This window comes from Entelurus aequoreus, linkage group LG06, assembly GCF_033978785.1.
Source record: "Entelurus aequoreus isolate RoL-2023_Sb linkage group LG06, RoL_Eaeq_v1.1, whole genome shotgun sequence".
Taxonomy (NCBI): Eukaryota; Metazoa; Chordata; class Actinopteri; order Syngnathiformes; family Syngnathidae; genus Entelurus; species Entelurus aequoreus.
In genome coordinates this window covers 37,789,753-37,813,732 of record NC_084736.1, presented here as the reverse complement: position 1 = coordinate 37,813,732, position 23,980 = coordinate 37,789,753, and the positions used below count along the sequence as shown (strand labels likewise).

Below are 23,980 nucleotides of genomic sequence, written 5' to 3'. Positions count from 1 at the left end.
CGATAGGTCTGATGCCTTTCAATGGGTCTGATGCCTTTCGATAGGTCTGATGCCTGTCGATAGGTCTGATGCCTGTCGATGGGTCTGATGCCTGTCGATAGGTCTGATGCCTGTCGATGGGTCTGATGCCTGTCGATAGGTCTGATGCCTGTTGATAGGTCTGATGTCTGTCGATAGGTCTGGGGGTCTGATGCCTTTTGATAGGTCTGATGCCTGTCGATGGGTCTGATGCCTGTCGATTGGTCTGATACCTTTCGATGGGTCTGATGCCTTTCGATAGGTCTGATGTCTGTCGATAGGTCTGATGCCTGTCGATAGATCTGATGCCATTTGATAGGTCTGATGCCTTTTGATAGGTCTGATGCCGTTTGATAGGACTGATGCCGGTCGATAGGTCTGATGCCCGTCGATGGGTCTGATGCCCGTCGATGGGTCTGATGCCCGTCAATGGGTCTATGCCTTTTGATGGGTCTGATGCCTTTTGATAGGTCTGATGCCGTTCGATAGGTCTGATGCCTGTCGATAGGTCTGATGCCTGTTGATGGGTCTGATGCCTGTCGATAGGTCTGGGGGTCTGATGCCTTTTGATAGGTCTGATGCCTGTCGATAGGTCTGATGCCTGTCGATGGGTCTGATGCCTGTCGATGGGTCTGATACCCGTCGATGGGTCTGATGCCCGTCGGTGGGTCTGATGCCCGTCGATGGGTCTGATGCCTTTCAATGGGTCTGATGCCTTTCGATAGGTCTGATGCCTATCGATAGGTCTGATGCCTGTCGATAGGTCTGATGCCTTTTGGTAGGTCTGATGCCTTTCGATAGGTCTGATGCCTGTCGATAGGTCTGATGCCTATCGATAGGTCTGGGGGATGCCTTTTGATAGGTCTGATGCCTGTCGATAAGTCTGATGCCTGTCGATAGGTCTGATGCCTTTTGGTAGGTCTGATGCCTTTTGGTAGGTCTGATGCCTGTCGATAGGTCTGATGCCTTTCGATAGGTCTGATGCCTTTCGGTAGGTATGATGCCTGTCGATAGGTCCGATGCCTGTCGATAGGTCCGATGCCTTTTGATAGGTCTGATGCCGTTTGATAGGTCTGATGCCTTTTGATAGATCTGATGCCGTTTGATAGGTCTGATGCCTTTCGATAGGTCTGATGCTTTTTGATAGGTCTGATGCCTGTCGATAGGTCTGATGCCTTTCGATAGGACTGATGCCTTTCGATAGGACTGATGCCTTTCGATAGGACTGATGCCTTTCGATAGGACTGATGCCGGTCGATAGGTCTGATGCCTTTCGGTAGGTCTGATGCCTTTCGATAGGTCTGATGCCTGTCGAAAGGCATCAGACCTGTCGATGGGTCTGAAGCCCGTCGATGGGTCTGATGCCTTTCTATGGTTCTGATGCCTTTCGAAAGGTCTGATGCCTTTCGATAGGTCTGATGCTTGTCGATGGGTCTGATGCCTTTTGATAGGTCTGATGCCTGTCGATAGGTCTGATGCCTTTCGATGGGTATGATGCCTGTCGATGGGTCTGATGCCGTTCGATAGGTCTGATGCCTTTTGATGGGTCTGATTCCTGTCGATAGGTCTGATGCATTTTGGTAGGTCTGATGCCTGTCGATAGGTCTGATGCCTGTTGATAGGTCTGGGGTCTGATGCCTTTTGATAGGTCTGATGCCTGTCGATAGGTCTGATGCCTGTTGATAGGTCTGATGCCTGTCGATAGGTCTGGGAGTCGGATGCCTTTTGATAGGTCTGATGCCTGTCAATAGGTCTGATGCCTGTCGATAGGTCTGATGCCTTTTGGTAGGTCTGATGCCTTTCGATAGGTCTGATGCCTGTCGATAGGTCTGATGCCTATCGATAGGTCTGGGGTATGCCTTTTGATAGGTCTGATGCCTGTCAATAGGTCTGGGAATCTGATGCCTTTTGATAGGTCTGATGCCTTTTGAAAGGTCTGATGACTGTCGATAGGTCTGTTGCCTATCGATAGGTCTGGGGGATGACTTTTGATAGGTCTAATGCCTGTTGATCGGTCTGATGCCTGTTGATAAGTCTGTGGGTCTGATGCCTTTTGATAGGTCTGATGCCTGTTGATAGGTCTGATGCCTGTCGATAGGTCTTTAGGTCTGATGCCTTTTGATAGGTCTGATGCCTGTCGATATGTCTGATTTCTAACAATAGGTCTGATGCCTGTTGATGGGTCTGATGCCTTTTGGTAGGTCTGATGCCTGTTGATAGGTCTGATGCCTGTCTATAGGTCTTTAGGTCTGATGCCTTTTGATAGGTCTGATGCCTGTCGATAGGTCTGATTTATAACAATAGGTCTGATGCCTGTTGATGGGTCTGATGCCTGTCGATAGGTCTGATGCCTGTCGATAGGTCTGGGGGTCTGTTGCCTTTAGTTAGGTCTGATGCCTGTCGATAGGTCTGATGCCTGTCGATAGGTCTGATGCCTTTTGGTAGGTCTGATGCCTTTCGATGGGTCCGATGCCTTTCGAAAGGTCTGTTGCCTTTCGATAGGTCTGATACCTGTCGATGGGTCTGATGCCCGTCGATGGGTCTGATGCCCGTTGATGGGTTTGATGCCCGTCGATGGGTCTGATGCCTTTCAATGGGTCTGATGCCTGTCGATAAGTCTGATGCCTGTCGATGGGTCTGATGCCTGTCGATGGGTCTGATGCCTGTCGATGGGTCTGATGCCTGTCAATAGGTCTGATGCCTGTTGATAGGTCTGATGTCTGTCGATAGGTCTGGGGGTCTGATGCCTTTTGATAGGTCTGATGCCTGTCGATGAGTCTGATGCCTGTCGATGGGTCTGATACCTTTCGAAGGGTCTGATGCCTTTCGATAGGTCTGATGCCTGTCGATAGGTCTGATGCCTGTCGACAGATCTGATGCCATTTGATAGGTCTGATGCCTTTTGAAAGGTCTGATGCCGTTTGATAGGACTGATGCCGGTCGATAGGTCTGATGCCCGTCGATGGGTCTGATGCCCGTCGATGGGTCTGATGCCCGTCGATTGGTCTGATGCCCGTCGATGGGTCTATGCCTTTTGATGGGTCTGATGCCTTTTGATAGGTCTGATGCCGTTCGATAGGTCTGATGACTGTCGATAGGTCTGATGCCTGTCGATGGGTCTGATGCCTGTTGATAGGTCTGATGTCTGTCGATAGGTCTGGGGGTCTGATGCCTTTTGATAGGTCTGATGCCTGTCGATGGGTCTGATGCCTGTCGATGGGTCTGATTTCTAACAATAGGTCTGATGCCTGTTGATGGGTCTGATGCCTTTTGGTAGGTCTGATGCCTGTTGATAGGTCTGATGCCTGTCTATAGGTCTTTAGGTCTGATGCCTTTTGATAGGTCTGATGCCTGTCGATAGGTCTGATTTATAACAATAGGTCTGATGCCTGTTGATGGGTCTGATGCCTGTCGATAGGTCTGATGCCTGTCGATAGGTCTGGGGGTCTGTTGCCTTTAGTTAGGTCTGATGCCTGTCGATAGGTCTGATGCCTGTCGATAGGTCTGATGCCTTTTGGTAGGTCTGATGCCTTTCGATGGGTCCGATGCCTTTCGAAAGGTCTGTTGCCTTTCGATAGGTCTGATACCTGTCGATGGGTCTGATGCCCGTCGATGGGTCTGATGCCCGTTGATGGGTCTGATGCCCGTCGATGGGTCTGATGCCTTTCAATGGGTCTGGTGCCTGTCGATAAGTCTGATGCCTGTCGATGGGTCTGATGCCTGTCGATGGGTCTGATGCCTGTCGATGGGTCTGATGCCTGTCAATAGGTCTGATGCCTGTTGATAGGTCTGATGTCTGTCGATAGGTCTGGGGGTCTGATGCCTTTTGATAGGTCTGATGCCTGTCGATGAGTCTGATGCCTGTCGATGGGTCTGATACCTTTCGAAGGGTCTGATGCCTTTCGATAGGTCTGATGCCTGTCGATAGGTCTGATGCCTGTCGACAGATCTGATGCCATTTGATAGGTCTGATGCCTTTTGAAAGGTCTGATGCCGTTTGATAGGACTGATGCCGGTCGATAGGTCTGATGCCCGTCGATGGGTCTGATGCCCGTCGATGGGTCTGATGCCCGTCGATTGGTCTGATGCCCGTCGATGGGTCTATGCCTTTTGATGGGTCTGATGCCTTTTGATAGGTCTGATGCCGTTCGATAGGTCTGATGACTGTCGATAGGTCTGATGCCTGTCGATGGGTCTGATGCCTGTTGATAGGTCTGATGTCTGTCGATAGGTCTGGGGGTCTGATGCCTTTTGATAGGTCTGATGCCTGTCGATGGGTCTGATGCCTGTCGATGGGTCTGATACCTTTCGATGGGTCTGATGCCTTTCGATAGGTCTGATGCCTGTCGATAGATCTGATGCCTGTCGACAGATCTGATGCCATTTGATAGGTCTGATGCCTTTTGAAAGGTCTGATGCCGTTTGATAGGACTGATGCCGGTCGATAGGTCTGATGCCCGTCGATGGGTCTGATGCCCGTCGATGGGTCTGATGCCCGTCGATGGGTCTATGCCTTTTGATGGGTCTGATGCCTTTTGATAGGTCTGATGCCGTTCGATAGGTCTGATGCCTGTCGATAGGTCTGATGCCTGTCGATGGGTCTGATGCCTGTCGATAGGTCTGGGGGTCTGATGCCTTTTGATAGGTCTGATGCCTGTCGATAGGTCTGATTCCTGTCGATGGGTCTGATGCCTGTCGATGGGTCTGATACCCGACGATGGGTCTGATGCCCGTCGATGGGTCTGATGCCTTTCGATGGGTCTGATGCCTTTCGATGGGTCTGATGCCTATCGATAGGTCTGATGCCTGTCGATAGGTCTGATGCCTTTTGGTAGGTCTGATGCCTTTCGATAGGTCTGATGCCTGTCGATAGGTCTGATGCCTATCGATAGGTCTGGGGGATGCCTTTTGATAGGTCTGATGCCTGTCGATAAGTCTGATGCCTGTCGATAGGTCTGATGCCTTTTGGTAGGTCTGATGCCTGTCGATAGGTCTGATGCCTTTCGATAGGTCTGATGCCGTTCGGTAGGTATGATGCCTGTCGATAGGTCCGATGCCTGTCGATAGGTCTGATGCCTTTTGATAGGTCTGATGCCGTTTGATAGGTCTGATGCTTTTTGATAGATCTGATGCTGTTTGATAGGTCTGATGCCTTTCGATAGGTCTGATGCTTTTTGATAGGTCTGATGCCTGTCGATAGGTCTGATGCCTTTCGATAGGTCTGATGCCTGTCGATAGGTCTGATGCCTTTTGATAGGACTGATGCCGGTCGATAGGTCTGATGCCTTTTGATAGGTCTGATGCCTGTCGATCAGTCTGATGCCTTTCGATAGGTCTGATGCCTTTTGATAGGTCTGATGCCTGTCGATCAGTCTGATGCCTTTCGGTAGGTCTGATGCCTTTCGATAGGTCTGATGCCTGTCGATAGGTCTGATGCCTGTCGATAGGTCTGATGCCTTTTGATAGATCTGATCCCTGTCGATCAGTCTGATGCCTTTCGGTAGGTCTGATGCCTTTCGATAGGTCTGATGCCTTTTGATAGGTCTGATGCCTGTCGATCAGTCTGATGCCTTTCGGTAGGTCTGATGCCTTTCGATAGGTCTGATGCCTGTCGATAGGTCTGATGCCTGTCGATGGGTCTGATGCCTGTCGATGTGTCTGATACCTGTCTATGGGTCTGATGCCTGTCAATGGGTCTGACGCCTGTCGATGGGTCTGATGCCCGTCGATGGGTCTGATGCCTTTCTATGGGTCTGATGCCTTTCAAAAGGTCTGATGCCTTTCGATAGGTCTGATGCTTGTCGATGGGTCTGATGCCTTTTGATAGGTCTGATGCCTGTCGATAGGTCTGATGCCTGTCGATGGGTCTGATGCTTGTCGATGGGTCTGATGCCTTTCGATATGTCTGATGCCTTTTGATGGGTCTGATGCCTTTCGAAAGGTCTCATGCCTTTCGATAGGTCTGATGCCTGTCGATGGGTCTGATGCCTGTTGATGGGTCTGATGCCCGTCGATGGTTCTGATGCCCGTCGATGGGTCTGATGCCCGTCCATGGGTCTGATGCCTTTCAATGGGTCTGATGCCTTTCGATAGGTCTGATGCTTGTCGTTATGTCTGATGCCTGTCTATGGGTCTGATGCCTGTCGATAGGTCTGATGTCTGTCGATAGATCTGATGCCATTTGATAGGTATGATGCCTTTTGATAGGTTTGATGCCGTTTGATAGATTTAATGCCGGTCAATAAGTCTGATGCCCGTCGATGGGTCTGATGCCTTTCGATGGGTCTGATGCCTTTTGATCGGTCTGATGCCTTTCGATAGGTCTGATGCCTGTCGATGGGTCTGATGCCTGTCGATATGTCTGGGGGTCTGATGCCTTTTGATACGTCTGATGCCTGTCGATAGGTCTGGGGTCTGATGCCTGTCGATGTGTCTGATACCTGTCTATGGGTCTGATGCCTGTCAATGGGTCTGACGCCTGTCGATGGGTCTGATGCCCGTCGATGGGTCTGATGCCTTTCTATGGGTCTGATGCCTTTCAAAAGGTCTGATGCCTTTCGATAGGTCTGATGCTTGTCGATGGGTCTGATGCCTTTTGATAGGTCTGATGCCTGTCGATAGGTCTGATGCCTGTCGATGGGTCTGATGCTTGTCGATGGGTCTGATGCCTTTCGATATGTCTGATGCCTTTTGATGGGTCTGATGCCTTTCGAAAGGTCTCATGCCTTTCGATAGGTCTGATGCCTGTCGATGGGTCTGATGCCTGTTGATGGGTCTGATGCCCGTCGATGGTTCTGATGCCCGTCGATGGGTCTGATGCCCGTCCATGGGTCTGATGCCTTTCAATGGGTCTGATGCCTTTCGATAGGTCTGATGCTTGTCGTTATGTCTGATGCCTGTCTATGGGTCTGATGCCTGTCGATAGGTCTGATGTCTGTCGATAGATCTGATGCCATTTGATAGGTATGATGCCTTTTGATAGGTTTGATGCCGTTTGATAGATTTAATGCCGGTCAATAAGTCTGATGCCCGTCGATGGGTCTGATGCCTTTCGATGGGTCTGATGCCTTTTGATCGGTCTGATGCCTTTCGATAGGTCTGATGCCTGTCGATGGGTCTGATGCCTGTCGATATGTCTGGGGGTCTGATGCCTTTTGATACGTCTGATGCCTGTCGATAGGTCTGGGGTCTGATGCCTTTCGATGACTTATTCAAGCCTGCCAATAAATACATTAATGCAAGTTCCAACCTTTCAAGGGGGCTATTGATCAGTGGAGAAGGTGTCTGCTAGCCAGACAGGATGTGCGCAGCTTAAAGGCCTACTGAAACCCACTACTACCGACCACGCAGTCTGATAGTTTATATATCAATGATGAAATCTTAACATTGCAACACATGCCAATACGGCCGGGATAACTTATAAAGTGCAATTTTTAATTTCCCGGGAAATATCCGGCTGAAAACGTCTCGATATGATGAGGTTTGCGCGTGACGTCACGGGTTGAAGCAGACATTTTGGAATAGCACGGTGGCCAGCTTGAGTCGTCTGTTTTCATCGCAAAATCCCACAGTATTCTGGACATCTGTGTTGGTGAATCTTTTGCAATTTGTTTAATGAACAATGGAGACTGCAAAGAAGAAAGCTGTAGGTGGGATCGGTGTATTAGCGGCTGGCTGCAGCAACACAACCAGGAGGACTTTGAGTTGGATAGCAGACGCGCTATCTGACGCTAGCCGCCGACCGCACCGATGATCGGGTGAAGTCCTTCGTCGCGCCGTCGATCGCTGGAACGCAGGTGAGCATGGGTGGTGATGAGCTAATGAGGGCTGGCGTAGGTGGAGAGCTAATGTTTTTATCATAGCTCTGTCGATGTCCCGTAGCTAAGTTAGCTTCAATGGCGTCGTTAGCAACAGCATTGCTAGGCTTCGCCAGGCTGGACAGCATTAACCGTGTGGTTACAGGTCCAGGGTTTGGTTCGGTGTCTCCTGATAGTAGAAGTAATAATAGTATTGTTGATGGGGCAGCGTGGCGAAGTTGGTAGAGTGGCCGTGCCAGCAATCGGAGGGTTGCTGGTTACTGGGGTTCAATCCCCACCTTCTACCATCCTAGTCACGTCCGTTGTGTCCTTGGGCAAGACACTTCACCCTTGCTCCTGATGGCTGCTGGTTAGCGCCTTGCATGGCAGCTCCCGCCATCAATGTGTGTGTGAATGTGGAAATACTGTCAAAGCGCTTTGAGTACCTTGAAGGTAGAAAAGCGTTATACAAGTATAACCCATTTATCATTTATAATTATTATCTTCTGTCTATCCTTCCAGTCAGGGGCATGTTTCTTCTGTTTCTTTTCGCAGTTAAGCACGATGCTATCACGTTAGCTCCGAAGCTAAAGTGCTTCACCGATGTATTGTCGTGGAGATAAAAGTCACTGTGAATGTCCATTTCACGTTCTCGACTCTCATTTTCAAGAAAATATAGTATCCGAGGTGGTTTAAAATACAAATCCGTGATCCACAATAGAAAAAGGAGAAAGTGTGGAATCCAATGAGCCTTTGTACCTAAGTTACGGTCAAAGCGAAAAAAGATACACCCTGGCGTCCTGCACTGCACTCTAATCCTTCACTATCACTTTCCTCATCCACAAATCTTTTATCCTCGCTCAAATTAATGGGGTAATCGTCGCTTTCTCGGTCCGAATCGCTCTCGCTGCTGGTGTAAACAATGTGCAGATGTGAGGAGCTCTTCAACCTGTGACGTCACGCTACTTCCGGTACAGGCAAGGCTTTTTTTATCACCGACCAAAAGTTGCGAACTTTATCGTCGATGTTCTCTACTAAATCCTTTCAGCAAAAATATGGCAATATCGCGAAATGATCAAGTATGACACATAGAATGGATCTGCTATCCCCGTTTAAATATGAAAAACTCATTTCAGTAGGCCTTTAAATAAATGCATTCGATTTGAAGGTAGTTTCCGTTTTGAGACACCAGATGGCAGTAGTGTATAACAAGCTATTGAAGACTACACAGAGTAGTTTGGGAAGCTACTGAGAAGGCAACACACTGGAAGTGTCAGGATGTTGCTGCCCGTCTTAAATAAACACACTTTATTTTATATATATATATATATATATATATATATATATATATATATATATATATATATATATATATATATATATATATATATATATATATATATTACACACACACATATATATATATATATATATAGTCGAGGTTTCTGTGGTGTATCCGTTATACAGTGCTCAATACCGGGGTAGAGCGGAATACAAGTTAAGTCAGGAAAAAACACAGAAGCTATATCATCCCTACAAGCCTGTAGTCAGACCAATGTGGTCTGTAAATGATGCAAGGTGCTAGTCCCCACCCAAGACCAGTCATACTACACCACCTTGGCATTCTCCCCCTTTAGAGCACTGCTATAACTTTCTGGCACTAAACCTGCAGTATTTTGAAATACATTTTAAATAAAAACATTACATTCATTATATTTTTCTCCTGGTTCTTATTTTTAATAGGTCATAAAAAATACAGTTTTATGCCCAATCGCTAAGTCCTAGTCAGTGATCAGGTCAATGCATATCGCTAAGTCCTAGTCAGTGATCAGGTCAATGCATATCACTAAGTCCTAGTCAGTGATCAGGTCAATGCATATCACTAAGTCCTAGTCAGTGATCAGGTCAATGCATACCAATAAGTCCTAGTCAGTGATCAGGTCAATGCATACCACTCAACAACCTGGAGCTGAACGCCCAGAAAACAGTGGAGATGATCATGGACTTCAGGAAAGTCACAGCCCCACCATCCCCCCTCACCCTGATTGACTCTCCCACCCCCGTCCCCATTGTGGACTCCTTCCGTTTCGTGGGCACCACCATCACCCAGGACCTCAAGTGGGAGCTGACCACGCTGGTAGTATTAGAAGTAATGCCATTGCCATACACTAGTGCAGAAGTCAAATACTCTTTCATCAGGCTGAAGCTGGTTGGTTGACGTAAAACAAATGCTGAGTATATGTTGCAGTGTAGATGTTCTACCGTCTAAAGTCAAGGGACATATCAAAACAGACCCAGCAGGGGTCCCAACTCCATCTGTGAAGCTGACTTGTGGGTGATCTTCCTCCTTTGCTGTGTTTCCACCTTTTTTTTGGTCTCATGTCTTCCAGGCAGTCCCACAATAATGTCGCCTGTCTGGGCTTTGACAACAGTCTTTATGAATGGGGGCAAGCAAGGGAGATAGCGAGAGAGAGAGAGAGAGAGAGAGAGTGGGGAGACAGGGGTGGGGGTGGGGGACGTTCTCTTCACACTCAAACTGGAATGTTCTGGTCTGTTTTTCACTTCTTTGTGGCACCACTGCTGTGGATCGCCATGGCTGAGGTGTAAATATTCATCTACTGCTTCTTCTCCCCTAAGTAGGTGAAAGGTTGAGGTGTGTGTGTGTGTGTGTGTGTGTGTGTGTGTGTGTGTGTGTGTGTGTGTGTGTGCGTGCGTGCGTGCGTGCGTGCGTGCGTGCGTGCGTGCGTGCGTGCGTGCGTGCGTGCGTGTATGTGTGTGTGTGTGTGTGTGTGTGTGTGTTCTTTACACTGCAAAAACGAAAATCTAAGTAAGATTAAATATCTCAAATAAGGGTGATATTTGCTTATTTTCCATCTGATGAGATAATCCTTCTCTCTAAGCAGATTTTATGTTAGAGTGTTTTACTTGTTTTAAGTGTTTTGGTCCTAAATTATCTCAGTAAGATATTACAGCTTGTTGCTGAGATTTTATGACCTATATTGAGTAAAACATGCTTGAAACTAGAATATCAAGTGTTGCAAAGCTGTGTCACCAACATTCACACGTATAAGACTGCTTTTTCAAAGTAATAATTTCTTATTTCAAGCATGAAATAAAAAATCATGACTTTGACACAATTGTGTCTCATAATTAAAACAGATGACAGCCAAATGGACTTTGCTGTTTTATTTTCAATGAAACAATAGAAAACACGTACTTATATAGTAGTACAGTTGGCACAGTACAGTAAACTGACAGTTAATATTTAAACATTTAACATGGGACATTTCAAACAATTTTGAACAGAAATAGTTCATGCACATTTAGATAAATTCTTCAAGATTACAATAAAAAAAAAAATTGGCCGGGGCCGGGCTGTAAATACATATATATATATATATATACACTACCGTTCAAAAGTTTGGGGTCACATTGAAATGTCCTTATTTTTGAAGGAAAAGCACTGTACTTTTCAATGAAGTACTTTAAACTAGTCTTAAATTTAAAGAAATACACTCTATACATTGCTAATGTGGTAAATGACTATTCTAGCTGCAAATGTCTGGTTTTTGGTGCAATATCTACATAGGTGTATAGAGGCCCATTTCCAGAAAATATCACTCCAGTGTTCTAATGGTACAATGTGTTTGCTCATTGGCTCAGAAGGCTAATTGATGATTAGAAAACCCTTGTGCAATCATGTTCACACATCTGAAAACAGTTTAGCTCGTTACAGAAGCTACAAAACTGACCTTCCTTTGAGCAGATTGAGTTTCTGGAGCATCACATTTGTGGGGTCAATTAAACGCTCAAAATGGCCAGAAAAAGAGAACTTTCATCTGAAACTCGACAGTCTATTCTTCTTCTTAGAAATGAAGGCTATTCCACAAAATTGTTTGGGTGACCCCAAACTTTTGAACGGTAGTGTATATATATATATATATATATATATATATATATATATATATATATATATACATATATATATATATATATATATATATATATATATATATATATATATATATATATATATATATATATATATATATATATATATATATATATATACTGTATATATATATATATATATACAGTATATATATATATATTGCGCACTAATTGACTGAAAGAGCACGTGGCGCGATGATGTCATGTTATCGATGGGAAAATGCATTTTTAGATATCATTATGTCAAGATAATGGCACTAGCATTTCCTTAATTTAAGAATATTTTTCAACATATTGAGAAAAAAGGTCTCATATTTGTTTTTTCTATCAAGAAAAGTGCACTTGTTATTAGTGAGAATATACTTATTTTACGGCAGGGGTCTCAAACTCAATTTACCTGGGGGCCACTGGATGCAGAAACTGGGTGAGGCTGGGCCGCAAGAAAAGATTTCTTAAAAAAAATCTAACATGCACTTTTTAATGAATTCACCTCCTTTGAATGGCTTTCCCGCCCTAGCAACCATCTCACTCACCATGTAGCTAGCTTTGACTGCTGCATCGCTCTTTTCGCTTGCTTTCTTGACGAAATCTTGTTGCCTCAGTAGACTGGTTTTAAAATTTGCAACCCGGTTCACTCCCCTAGTATTTTGCATACTCCTCAGCATGTCTAGTTGTATAATGACGTTTCAAATTGTATTCCTTGTGCAACGCAACTTTCTCTGTATCAACTACAGAAAAGAGCTATAAGGATTATTCATAAAGTAGATTACTTAAAACACACTAACATATTATTTATTAATTCGGGTTTATTGAAACTACAGGAGCTAGTAAAGTTACAGACATTATGTGTCATGTTTAAGGCTAAAAGTAAAACATTACCAGCAAATTTACAAAAAATGTTTGTCATCACTTCTGAGAATGAAGAGCATAGAAGAAAAGGTCATTTCAAACATCAGTATTCAAGGACAACTTTAAAACAAATGTGTATATCAGTGGTGGGGGTTAAACTATGGAATTCTCTTTACAAGAGATAAAAGATTGTAAAAATATATTCCAATTGAAAAAATATATAAGGACAGAACAATGAGATCATATGGACAGCCATAACTGTTTACATTTTGCTTTATATTTATTATTTTACTTATTTTTTGCCTAGTTTTGTATTTGTTTTGTATCATCCTGTGAGGTGTATACTACTTATTTTGTTTTTTTTGTTCTTTTTGTACATCATGAAGTTTTGCACTTCTTGTGTTTTTTTGTTTGTTTTCGTTATATTTGGATGTAATTGTTTGTTTATATGATATCATTAAGTAAGACTACGTACTATGTTGAAGGGGGCAGAAAAATATAAGATTTTTCTTCATCCTGCTCCTTCTCAGGCATTGGTGTGTAAATGTATAATTTAAAAATTGAGGTATAATTGTCTATCGATCAAAGATGCACATCAATGAAGGAGATAAATAAAAATGAAATGAAATGAAATAAGACACGTCGGGGTGCCCCTGTGAAAGAAATATTGCATCAAAAATCGTCTCTGTCTGGAGCCAACGGGAGGAGGGTGGGGGGTGGAGTTTACAGTTACGGTAGCACAATTAGCCCCGAACGGGTTAACATCACCACGTCTGTATCAGCGCTGGGGTCCAGTGCACCACACTTTTGTATTGTCGCTCGCTCCTTCGGCGGAGTGCTCGTCTTCCCCGCCCGGACTGTTTACAACGGGGGCGGGAGCGAGCAGGCGGGCGAGGGAGGGAGGCAGGGAGGGAGGAAGGAAGAGCGTGTGTCATAGAAAAGCGGCAAAATGTTTCTCTGCTTGCATTACGCAAGTGACATCAATGCATACTTGCCAACCTTGAGACCTCCGAATTCGGGAGATGGGGGGGGTTGAGTTGGGCGGGGTTAGGGGTAGCGGGGGTGTTTTTGTAGCCCGGAAGAGTTAGGGCTGCAAAGGATTCTGGGTATTTGTTCTGTTGTGTTTATGTTGTGTTTAGGTGCGGATGTTCTCCCGAAATGTGTTTGTCATTCTTGTTTGGTGTGGGTTCACAGTGTGGCGCATATTTGTAACAGTGTTAAAATATAAATAAAATAAAATATGACCACCCTCAGTGTGAAATGTATGGCTGTTCCTCAAGTATGTCTTGCAATAACCTGCGTGTGTCTCTAGAAGCCTCATACAACATGTGTCTGGGCTGGCACGCTGTTAGTATGGAGAAAAAGATGATGCGGTGACAGATTCTAGAGGACACTGATGACAGTGCCATCACGGCACGCCCTCGATATTGTCGAGAGCCTCATACCACAACGTGATTGGTAGATTTCTTCAGCTCCGCACACAACGCTGTCAAGCGCCATTCATTTAAAACTCGCGGGCCATTCATTTAAAACTCGCGGGCCGCACTAACATTAAACTTTCATATTAAGGTGGGGGCCGCAAAATAACGTCTCCCGGGCCACAATTGGCCCGCGGGCCGCGTGTTTGAGACCCCTGTTTTACGGTATTTTGGGGTTCATTGAGGTTAGCTAATTTTACTTGTTTTGGAAAGTCTTGACAAGCCAAAATTTCTTGTTTTGCTTAGTTCAAGTAAAATACCCCTAATTTTTGGTATTTTTTGTCCTTTTTTTAACACTGACTTTTTGCAGTGTAGGGAGACCACCTGAGGTGCTGCTGGGGTCAGTTTTTGTGAGTGTGAGCAAATTGTGTCAAAATGTGTTTGAAAATGAACAATGATGTGGCGTGGTGGACAGAGAGTGAGGGGGAGGAGCCGTCAACTGCTCCTCCCCCTCACCCTATCTCGCCACCCAACCTTCCTGACTGTAGCAGAGAGACATTCCCCCTGTTGCCTGGACCAGTGACTGGGAGGACCCTGGTTGGGGGTCATTACTTTCAACTCAGGCCTTTTTTTTCTTCTTCTTGGAAACTACGCTGGGCCAAGTGTGCGACTGACTCTTTAATCTGCACTTTTCAGACCGTGGGCAGACCGGGTAAACACTGGTCAATCCCAAGTTCTTTTGGAAGACATACATGTTGAGTAAAAAGGACCGCCGAGACAGGATAGTACTTGGCAAAGATTTAGGAGACCAGCCCTTACAACGCAACAATAGCATCTTTAAGAGAGGTCTAAAAGTAAGACAAAAGTAGTTAACTCCTATAGTGAGAATGCAGAGAGGGATGCACCTGCTGATAAGAAGAGGGACCGTGTCCTTCACAGAACAGAACTGGCTCTTTTGAGGAGTGATTCATCATGTTTGTGGGCGCTCCCGGATCAAATATGGAAATCAACAACAGGTAATAAGGCAACGGAAGTATACCGGCACAGTGTGGAAGAGTACCAGTAGCATGATCACACAATACAATGTTATACTAAAGTATATCAAACATTAATGCATTCTCCACAGTTGCCAAGTGGGAAATAGTTGCATTGCCTCTCCTGGATGTGGGATGATGAAATTATGCTTTCAGTTTAAAAAATCAGGAGAAAGTCACAATTTGAGATGGGTACCTTCTAATATTTGATCATTCTCGGTACATTGGAAGGTACTCAACAGTACCATTTTTCGGTACTTTTGTGTGTGTTTGTAAACATTATTGTTTCTGATTATAAGATGACACTTTTTATTGGAACATTTAAAAAAATTAGGTCATGATGATAAGTTTGTTAAATCTTCTTTTATTATTAAATTTGTAAATCGATAGTTTTGTTGGCATTGAAAATTGCAACAGTACCTCTGGGCAGTTTGGTTGAGTCTGCTCTCAGTGCTGCTGGAGTGATGGCCAAGAGTTAAGAGTGAGACATGTAACGGTACAAACATTTTATATTGGTTATTGTGACCAAACGTAGCACTGTTATTGTAAACACAATATTGTTGAACGTGCCCAAAAAGTACTTATACACACATTGAAATCCTTAATTTTTTTTTGAAATAACTCAAATAAACTATTTTGTATGTTTTGTGCTTGTTATGTTTCGCTGGTCGTGATTTAGTCTTAGTATTTCATCTGTTTTAATGGCTACGCTTTTATCGTTTTAAATATTACATTGTACTAGGGTTGGACGGTATACCGGTACTAGTATAGTACCGTGGTACTAATGAATCAAAAACATTACTATACTCTGTTTGAAAAGTACCGGTTCCACATATTAATTTTTTTTTACAGGCATGACGACGCGTCGTCGTCTTGTCATGACATTGCTGGTTTTACGAGCAGAGGAGCATGTCCGGCAGTGCGCACACACAGAGTACTTACAAGCAGACACAGAGCGTAGACAGAAAAGGGAGAATGGACTCATTTTGGTGTAAAAAGTAAAGATAAAGGTGAAGTTATAACACTGAAACGCCCTCAGGAAGAGGTACCTTAAGACATGGCTAGCTAGCTAGCAGCTAACATCCATCCACAGTTGGCAGTGTTTTAGCTACTTCTAAATCACTAATTCTCGCCTTCATGGCAACAAATAAAGTACGTTTTTTACAAGTATTATAATCATTGGAGGACGAAGAATAGCTAAACATGCTTCACTACACACCCTAGGAGGATACAATAGCTCACCGGCATCACCGCTAACAAAAGCCTGAATGTAAACAAATGCCATGGGTGGATCTACACCTGACATCCACTGTAATGATACTAAGGACAAGAGCGTATCTAGTCGATACCACTATGATTACATCGATTTTTTTTATCGTCACAAAATCTTGTTTCCTTTTTAAAAATTGTAAATTATGTTTATAAAGTCAGGAAATATGTCTCTGGACACATGAGGACTTTGAATATGACCAATGTATGATCCTGTAACTACTTGGTATCGGATCGATACCTAAATGTGTGGTATCATCCAAAACTAATGTAAAGTATCAAAGAAGAGAAGAATAAGTGATTATTACATTTTAACAGAAGTGTATATGAACATGTTAAAACAGAAAATAAGCAGATATTAACAATAAATGAACAAGTGGATTAATAATCAATTTTTTACAGTTTGTCCCTCATAATGTAGACAAAATAATAGGTAGATAAATGACACAATATGTTACTGCATACGTCAGTAGACTAATTAGGAGTCTTTGTTTGTTTACTTACTACTAAAAGACAAGTTATCTAGTATGGTCACTATTTATTTATGGTAAATATTTATTTAAGGCTTAAATTACAATAATAAACATATGTTTAATGTACCCTAAGATTTTTTGTTCAAATAAAGACAATAATAAAAAATGTTTGTGGTTCCTTTATTTAGAAAAGTATCGAAATACATTTTGGTACCGGTACCAAAATATTGGTATCGAGACAACCCTCCTCTGTACTGTTGCACTTTACTTTAAAATGTATTTAAATGAAAAGTGTGTAACAAAATGTATTTATTATTTCTGGTGGACATTCTACTCTTTGATTGTCCTACTTTTTTTTTAGCTGTCCTTGATTGCAACGTAAAACCACCTCTGTTTGGTATTTCTTTGATCCATCACCCTGTTCTAAGATAAACCGCTTGTAGGTTTACGATTAGTTGCTCAGACAGTAATGTCTTTATATAAGTTTAGATGAAAGAATAGAGTTTCTTAATGGGGAAATACGTTAATTGCTCTTGTTTTCATGTTAGCATTTAAGCTAGCGAGCTAGTGCCAGTCAATCTGTGGGCGCAGTTATCAATCACAGTTTTTCCATCATTTCATTTAAGAGGGTAATACTAGTTTTACTGCGGTTCTCATTAATAGCGTTTATGGTTACGTCCCTCGTTAGAGTCGTCTGAGTTTGCAACTGGACGTGACGTCACTTGCAACCCAGGTACGGCAAAGTTGGCATTGTTGGAGTTGACTTGACTTGGTGCCTGGTAGGACTGGCGAGAGTCGGTTGGTGCCAAAGAAGTACCAGATCATCCCTGGTCATGATTAGATATTATAATTATTCAACTAGAAAATTCTCCTTTCTGAGCTTCCACCTTATCGTGGTAGAGGAGTTTGCGTGTCCCAATGATCCTAGGAGCTATGTTGTCCGGGGGCTTCTATGCCCCTTGGTAGGGTCTCCCAAGACAAACAGGTCATAGGTGAGGGATCAGACAAAGAGCAGCTCAAAGACCTAGATCTAGATTTCCCTCGCCCGGACGCGGGTCACCGGGGCTCCCCTCTGGAGCCAGGCCCGGAGATGGGGCACGATGGCTAGCGCCTGGTGGCCGGGCTTGTCCACATGGGCCCGAAGAGGCAACGTGGGTCCCCCCTCCAATGGGCCCACCACTCATGGGAGGGGTCATAGAGGTCGGGTGCAGTGTGAGCCGGGCGGCAGCCGAAGGCAGGGCACTTGGCGGTCCGATCCTCGGCTACATAAACTAGCTCTTGGGACATGGAATGTCACCTCGCTGGGAGGGAAGGAGCCTGAGCTGGTGCTGGAGGTGGAGAAGTTCCGGCTAGATATAGTCGGACTCACTTCGACGCACAGCAAGGGCTCTACAACCAGTTCTCTCGAGAGGGGCAGGACTCTTTTCCACTCTGGCGTTGCGGGCAATGAGAGGCGACGGGCTGTGGTGGCAATTCTTGTTGCCCCCCGGCTCAAAGCCTGCATGTTGGACTTTAACCCAGTAGACGAGAGGGTAGCTTCCCTCTGCCTTCGGGTGGGGGGGATGGGTCCTGACTGTTGTTTTTGCTTATGCACCAAACAGCAGCTCAGAGTACCCACTCTTTTTGGATTCCCTTGAGGGAGTACTGGAGAGTGCTCCAGTACCGCAAGGCAAAGCTCTCAATTTATCGGTCGATCTGCGTTCCCATCCTCACCTATGGTCATGAGCTTCGGGTTATGACCGAAAGGACGAGATCATGGGTACAAGCGGCCAAAATTAGTTTCTTCCGCCGGGTGGCGGGTCTCTCCCTTAGAGATAGGGTGAGAAGCTCTGTCATCCAGGAGGAGCTCAGAGTAAAGACGCTGCTCCTCCACATGGAGAGGAGCCAGATGAGGTGGTTCTGGCATCTGGTCAGGATGCCACCCGAACGCCTCCATAGGGAGGTGTTTGGGGCACGTCCGTCCGGCAGAAGGCCAAGGGGAAGACCCAGGACCGGTTGGGAAGACTGTGTCTCCAGGCTGGCCTGGGAACGCCTCGGGATCCCCCGGGAGGAGCTGGACGAAGTGGCTGGGGAGAGGGAAGGCTGGTCTTCTCTGCTTAAGCTGCTGCCCCCGCGACCCGACCTCGGATAAGCGGAAGAAAATGGATGGATGGAACTAGAAAATTCCTGCAAACTTTTGATGTGCCTGCTATTTGTGCCCTGAACCACTGGCCGGGGGTCGCCGGAAGCCGCCGGGATTTTAAGATGGTGCCGAGTGTCAGAATCCGTGAGTTTTAGGTGTAACTGTACAAAATGAGCCACAGAGCTAGCTTAAAACAGTAGCATGTTTACATAAAAATGCTAACACTTAGCATGTATGCTAACGATAGCATGCTAACATATAGCATGTGTCACATACCAAGTTATATGACTGTAAGGTGTATAGCAGTGGAATTAGAGAAAAAAGTGTAAAATTAGCTAAAAAAGTTAGCATGTAAATGTTAGCATGCTACAGGTAACATGGTTCATATACCAAGTCATATGACTGTAAGGTGTATGGCTGTGGAAATAAAGAAAAAAGTGTGAAATTAACAAAAGAAAGTTAGCATGTAAATGTTAGCATGCTAACAGGTAAAATGGTTCACATACCAAGTTATATCACTGTAAGGTGTTAGGCTGTGGAATTAGAGTAAAAAGTATAACATTTGCAAAAAAAAGTTTGCACTTTACTGTAACGTTAGTTAGCACGCTAACAGTTAACAAGTGTCACATACCAAGTTATATTACGGTAAAGGGTTGTAAAATGAGCTCAAACAGCTCACAGCTTAATGTTTGTGACACTGCCTGCTAAAGCCATTGTCACCAAGGCTGCAACAATTCATCAAAATCCAATCATTTGATTAGGAAAAAACTTCAAATGAGTTTATACTAATTGATTAAACCCAGACCGCATTAAGTGCCTGCAACTTTAAAAATAAAGGTACGAAAAAGGAACAATTCTCCTAGAGCTGGGTGATAAAACAATATCAATACTGTGTATTATTTTCATGAACAACAACAATCCATAGCAATAAAAAATGTGTTCGATAAAACGTTTTCGGAAGAAATTGGAAGTATGGAAGCAAGGTTGGTTGCATGGACAGAGGCACTCTGGTAACCTAGCAACACAGGAAGTGATGACTGATTAGTGGGCGTGACACGCTAACAGCCAATTAGGTGACAGTATCAAACATCACGTTTGGTTGCACAATCTTGTTGATTCTCTGCATGGAGTGAGAAGAGGAAGTGAAAATGAAGAAATTGTGGATAAAAGAGGAAAAGTCACCTGGACAGGTTTCTGTATATTTTCAAAGGGACCGTAGTCAGACCACTGTGATCTGTAAATGATGCAAGGCTCCTTTAAGGAACCATGAGAAGAGTCACACTTGTGAGACGTTTGTTTGGGAGACGCTTTTTATGTGCACATATACTTCAGATTTAATTATTTAAACTTTTTTATATAAAAAAATATATAGCGTGTATATGTATGTGTAAATATATATATATATATATATATATATATATATATATATATATATATATATATATATATATATATATATATATATATATATATTTATTTATATATATATATATAAATATACATATATATATATAAATATACATATATATATATATATATATATATATATATATATATATATATATATATATATATATATATATATATATATATATATATATATATATATATATATAACACACACAGGGGCAGCACGGTGGAACAGGGGTTAGTGCATGTGCCTCACAATACGAAGGTCCTTCGTATTGTGAGTTCAATCCCGGGCTTGGGATCTTTCTGTGTGGAGTTTGCATGTTCTCCCCTCCGGGTACTCCGGCTTCCTCCCACCCCCAAAGACATGCACCTGGGGATAGGTTGATTGGCAACACTAAAAATTGGCCCTAGTGTGTGAATGTGAGTGTGAATGTTGTCTGTCTATCTGTGTTGGCCCTGCGATGAGGTGGCGACTTGTCCAGGGTGTACCCCGCCTTCCGCCTGAATGCAGCTGAGATAGGCTCCAGCACCCCCCGCGACCCAAAAAGGGACAAGCGGTAGAAAATGGATATATACAGTACACACATATATTTCCTAATTTTTACTTTAGTAGATAAATATCAATATGTTTATCTACTAAAGTGCACATTTTTCAAATTGAACATTTTCAAATGATCACTTCTAAGACAGTCTTGTGAAATCACAATATCCCATTTTAACTAGCTAGCCACTAACATTTTTTTAGCAAATCATGAATTACTTTGCACCATGTTTGTACAAATAATAACTCATGTAAAATACAAAAGTCAACTCTCAAATTTTTAAATAAGTCATGTCACACTTTGAACTGGACACCAAATCTGTTATCTGTTTCTTTGTCAGTTAGTGGGAAGCCTGGCATTGCATGCTGTTAACTAGTGTGTTGTACTCTGGTGTGTAACTTGACACTGCAACTCTGAGTGAGTCTTGCAGATGTGCATCAGTGAGGCGTGTTTGTTCTTGATGAAGTTCATGTCAGAAAAGGCTGATTCACAAAGATAATATTTTTCCTCATAGTTTGCGGAACCTTCTTAATCTTTTGGACATATTTTCACAGCAATCTGGCTTTTAAGCTTAATTATGATAAATGTAAAATGTTAAGGATCGGAAGTCTAAAGGGAACGTCCTTTCGAATGGAATGCAAAGTGCCTGTTTTGTGGACAGATGGACCAGTTAACATACTTTGTGTTGTTGTCCCAGAGAATCTGGAAGATCTAGGCTCAATAAATTATGATAATCGACTAAGAAAGCTGGACAAAATTATGCAATTATGGAAAGGGAAATCCTTAATCTTGTATGGTAAAATATCTATTGTCAACTCATTAATTATTCCTCAATTTATTTATTTGTTTTTGTCATTACCAGCTCCATCACAAAGCTTTTTTAAGATTTATGATCGGAGGGTCTTCGATTTTGTCTGGGGCGGAAAACCAGAAAAGATTAAATGAAAGGTTTTGTACAATGAGTATGAATATGGGGGCCTGAAACTTCTCACCCTTGAAGCTATGTGTCTGTCTTTAAAAGCATCAATTGTTCCAAAGATGTATTTAAACACTGAGTGGTACACAAGTGTCCTGTTGGACAAAAAACATGTACTGTATCAAAAGAAATTGTATCCTTTTTTACAAGTGATCCCCTCCCATTTTTCTTATGTAGAGAGTCTGCTGGGAAACATGGCGGGGTTCATGAAGGAAACAATCCACTCATGGTGGTGTTTTCAATTTGATGTGCCAGAAAAAAGAGACAATATTTTGCAGCAGATAATATGGATAAACTCTAATATTGTAATAGATGGAAAGCCTATCTTTTGGAAAAATATGTTTGAAAGAGGAATCATTTTTGTCAATGATATTATCAATAAGATTGGTAAAATTATGAACTATGATGAATTTATAATTATGTATGGTGATGCTTGCTCAAGCTTTTCATTTAATCAACTAACTGGAGTAATTGGGAAAAGATGGAAACAAATAATTAATTAATGGAACTACTAAATTATTAGTTTGTAAACCTCTAATAAGAAATTATAGTTGGCAAAAAGGAACTAAAATAAATAGAAAAATATATAATTTTTATTTAATAAAGAAATCTTTGAACGCTGCCCCATATAAAACATATGGAAAATGGGAGGACTTTTTTGACTGCCCGTTGCCATGGGATGCCATATTCAAACTAATCTATAAAACTACTATCGATGTGCAAAATCGTTATTTTCAAATTAAAATTATTTATAACTTCTTACCCACAGGGAAAATGTTAAAATTATGGAATATGACAGAGTCAGATGATTGCCGATTTTGTTGTCAGGAGCCTGAATCCACCCTGCATTTGTTTTGGTATTGTCATATTGTGTCTTTGTTTTGGGTGGAAGTTGAAAAAATGTGTTTAAGGATTGGTTTGTTTATGAAGCTTGATGTGGTTTCTGTTATTTTAGGAGAGTTCATTGACAATCATGATTTAGTCCATTTAATTATAGTACTCAGTAAAAGGTTTATTTTTAAGGCCAAAAACAGATATTCACTTAGTATTACTTTCTTTAAAACATTTATTCAGTATTTTTTAACTTTAGAAAGATACATGGTTGAAAACGATAATGATGCCAAAAAACATAAAAAAAGATGGGAAGTTTTCAAAGGCTTATTTTGAAAGTATAATTATGTTTATAGATTATATGATATCCGTTGTTGTGTTCCCTAATTTGAGTGACCTGGACATAATCTGGACTGTACATAAATGCTTATTTTGAAAATGTAATTTTGTTTATAAATTATATGCAATCTGTTGTGTTCCCTAATTTTTTTCAGTGTACATGAATGAAGGTGTGTGTTGCTGTGTCCGACTTGGACATTATCTGGACTGGACCTGGTTTTAAAAACCCTTTAAACAAATCTAATTTTATTGACAACCTGGTCTGGTGAAGATAAGGTCCTTTTTTAAAAAATAAAATAAAATAAGATAAAAAAGAAAGTAAAACAATATAAAAATAATTACATAAAAAATAGTAATTAATGAAAATGTTAGTGGACCAGCAGCCTATACAATCATGTGTGCTTCAGGGACTGTGTCCCTTGCAGATGTGTTGTCTATGTTGTGGGAACCAGAATATTGGTAGCAGAAAGAAATAACCCCTTTTGTGTGAGTGGGTGTGGATGAGTGTGGGGGGTTTGGGTTGATGCACAGATTGAAAGTGTATCTTGTGTTTTTTCTATGTTGATTTAAATAAAAAAAAAATGTAAAAAACATTTTAAAAAATTATAAGAATTTTAGAACAGGCCAGCGGGCAACTCATCTGTCCTTACGGGCGACCTGGTGCCTGCGGGCACCGCGTTGGTGACCCCTGCTCTAGTTTATATATGAAAACATATATATATGTATATATATATATATATATATATATATATATATATATATATATATATATATATATATATATATATATATATATATATATATATATATATATACATGTATATATATACATATATATATATATATATATATATATATATATATATATATATATATATATATATATATATATATACATGTATATATATATATATGTATATATATATATATATATATATATATATATATA

The 23,980-nt window shown here is 42.4% G+C and overlaps 1 protein-coding gene across 3 annotated transcripts in view; it reads left to right on the top strand.

The window, feature by feature from the left end:
* acsl2 (acyl-CoA synthetase long chain family member 2) overlaps positions 1 to 23,980 on the top strand; it is a 111,599-nt gene that overhangs the window by 35,388 nt on the left and 52,231 nt on the right. The window contains exon 1 of one of the 3 annotated variants that reach the window (XM_062050684.1): positions 14,612 to 15,048. The exons of the other annotated variants lie outside the window; for them this stretch is intronic. Within the exon in view, the coding sequence (XP_061906668.1) occupies positions 15,005 to 15,048 (44 nt within the window). The 5' untranslated portion in view covers positions 14,612 to 15,004. Of the gene's footprint in view, positions 1 to 14,611; positions 15,049 to 23,980 lie in introns of those variants that run through there. 3 annotated transcript variants of the gene reach the window in all.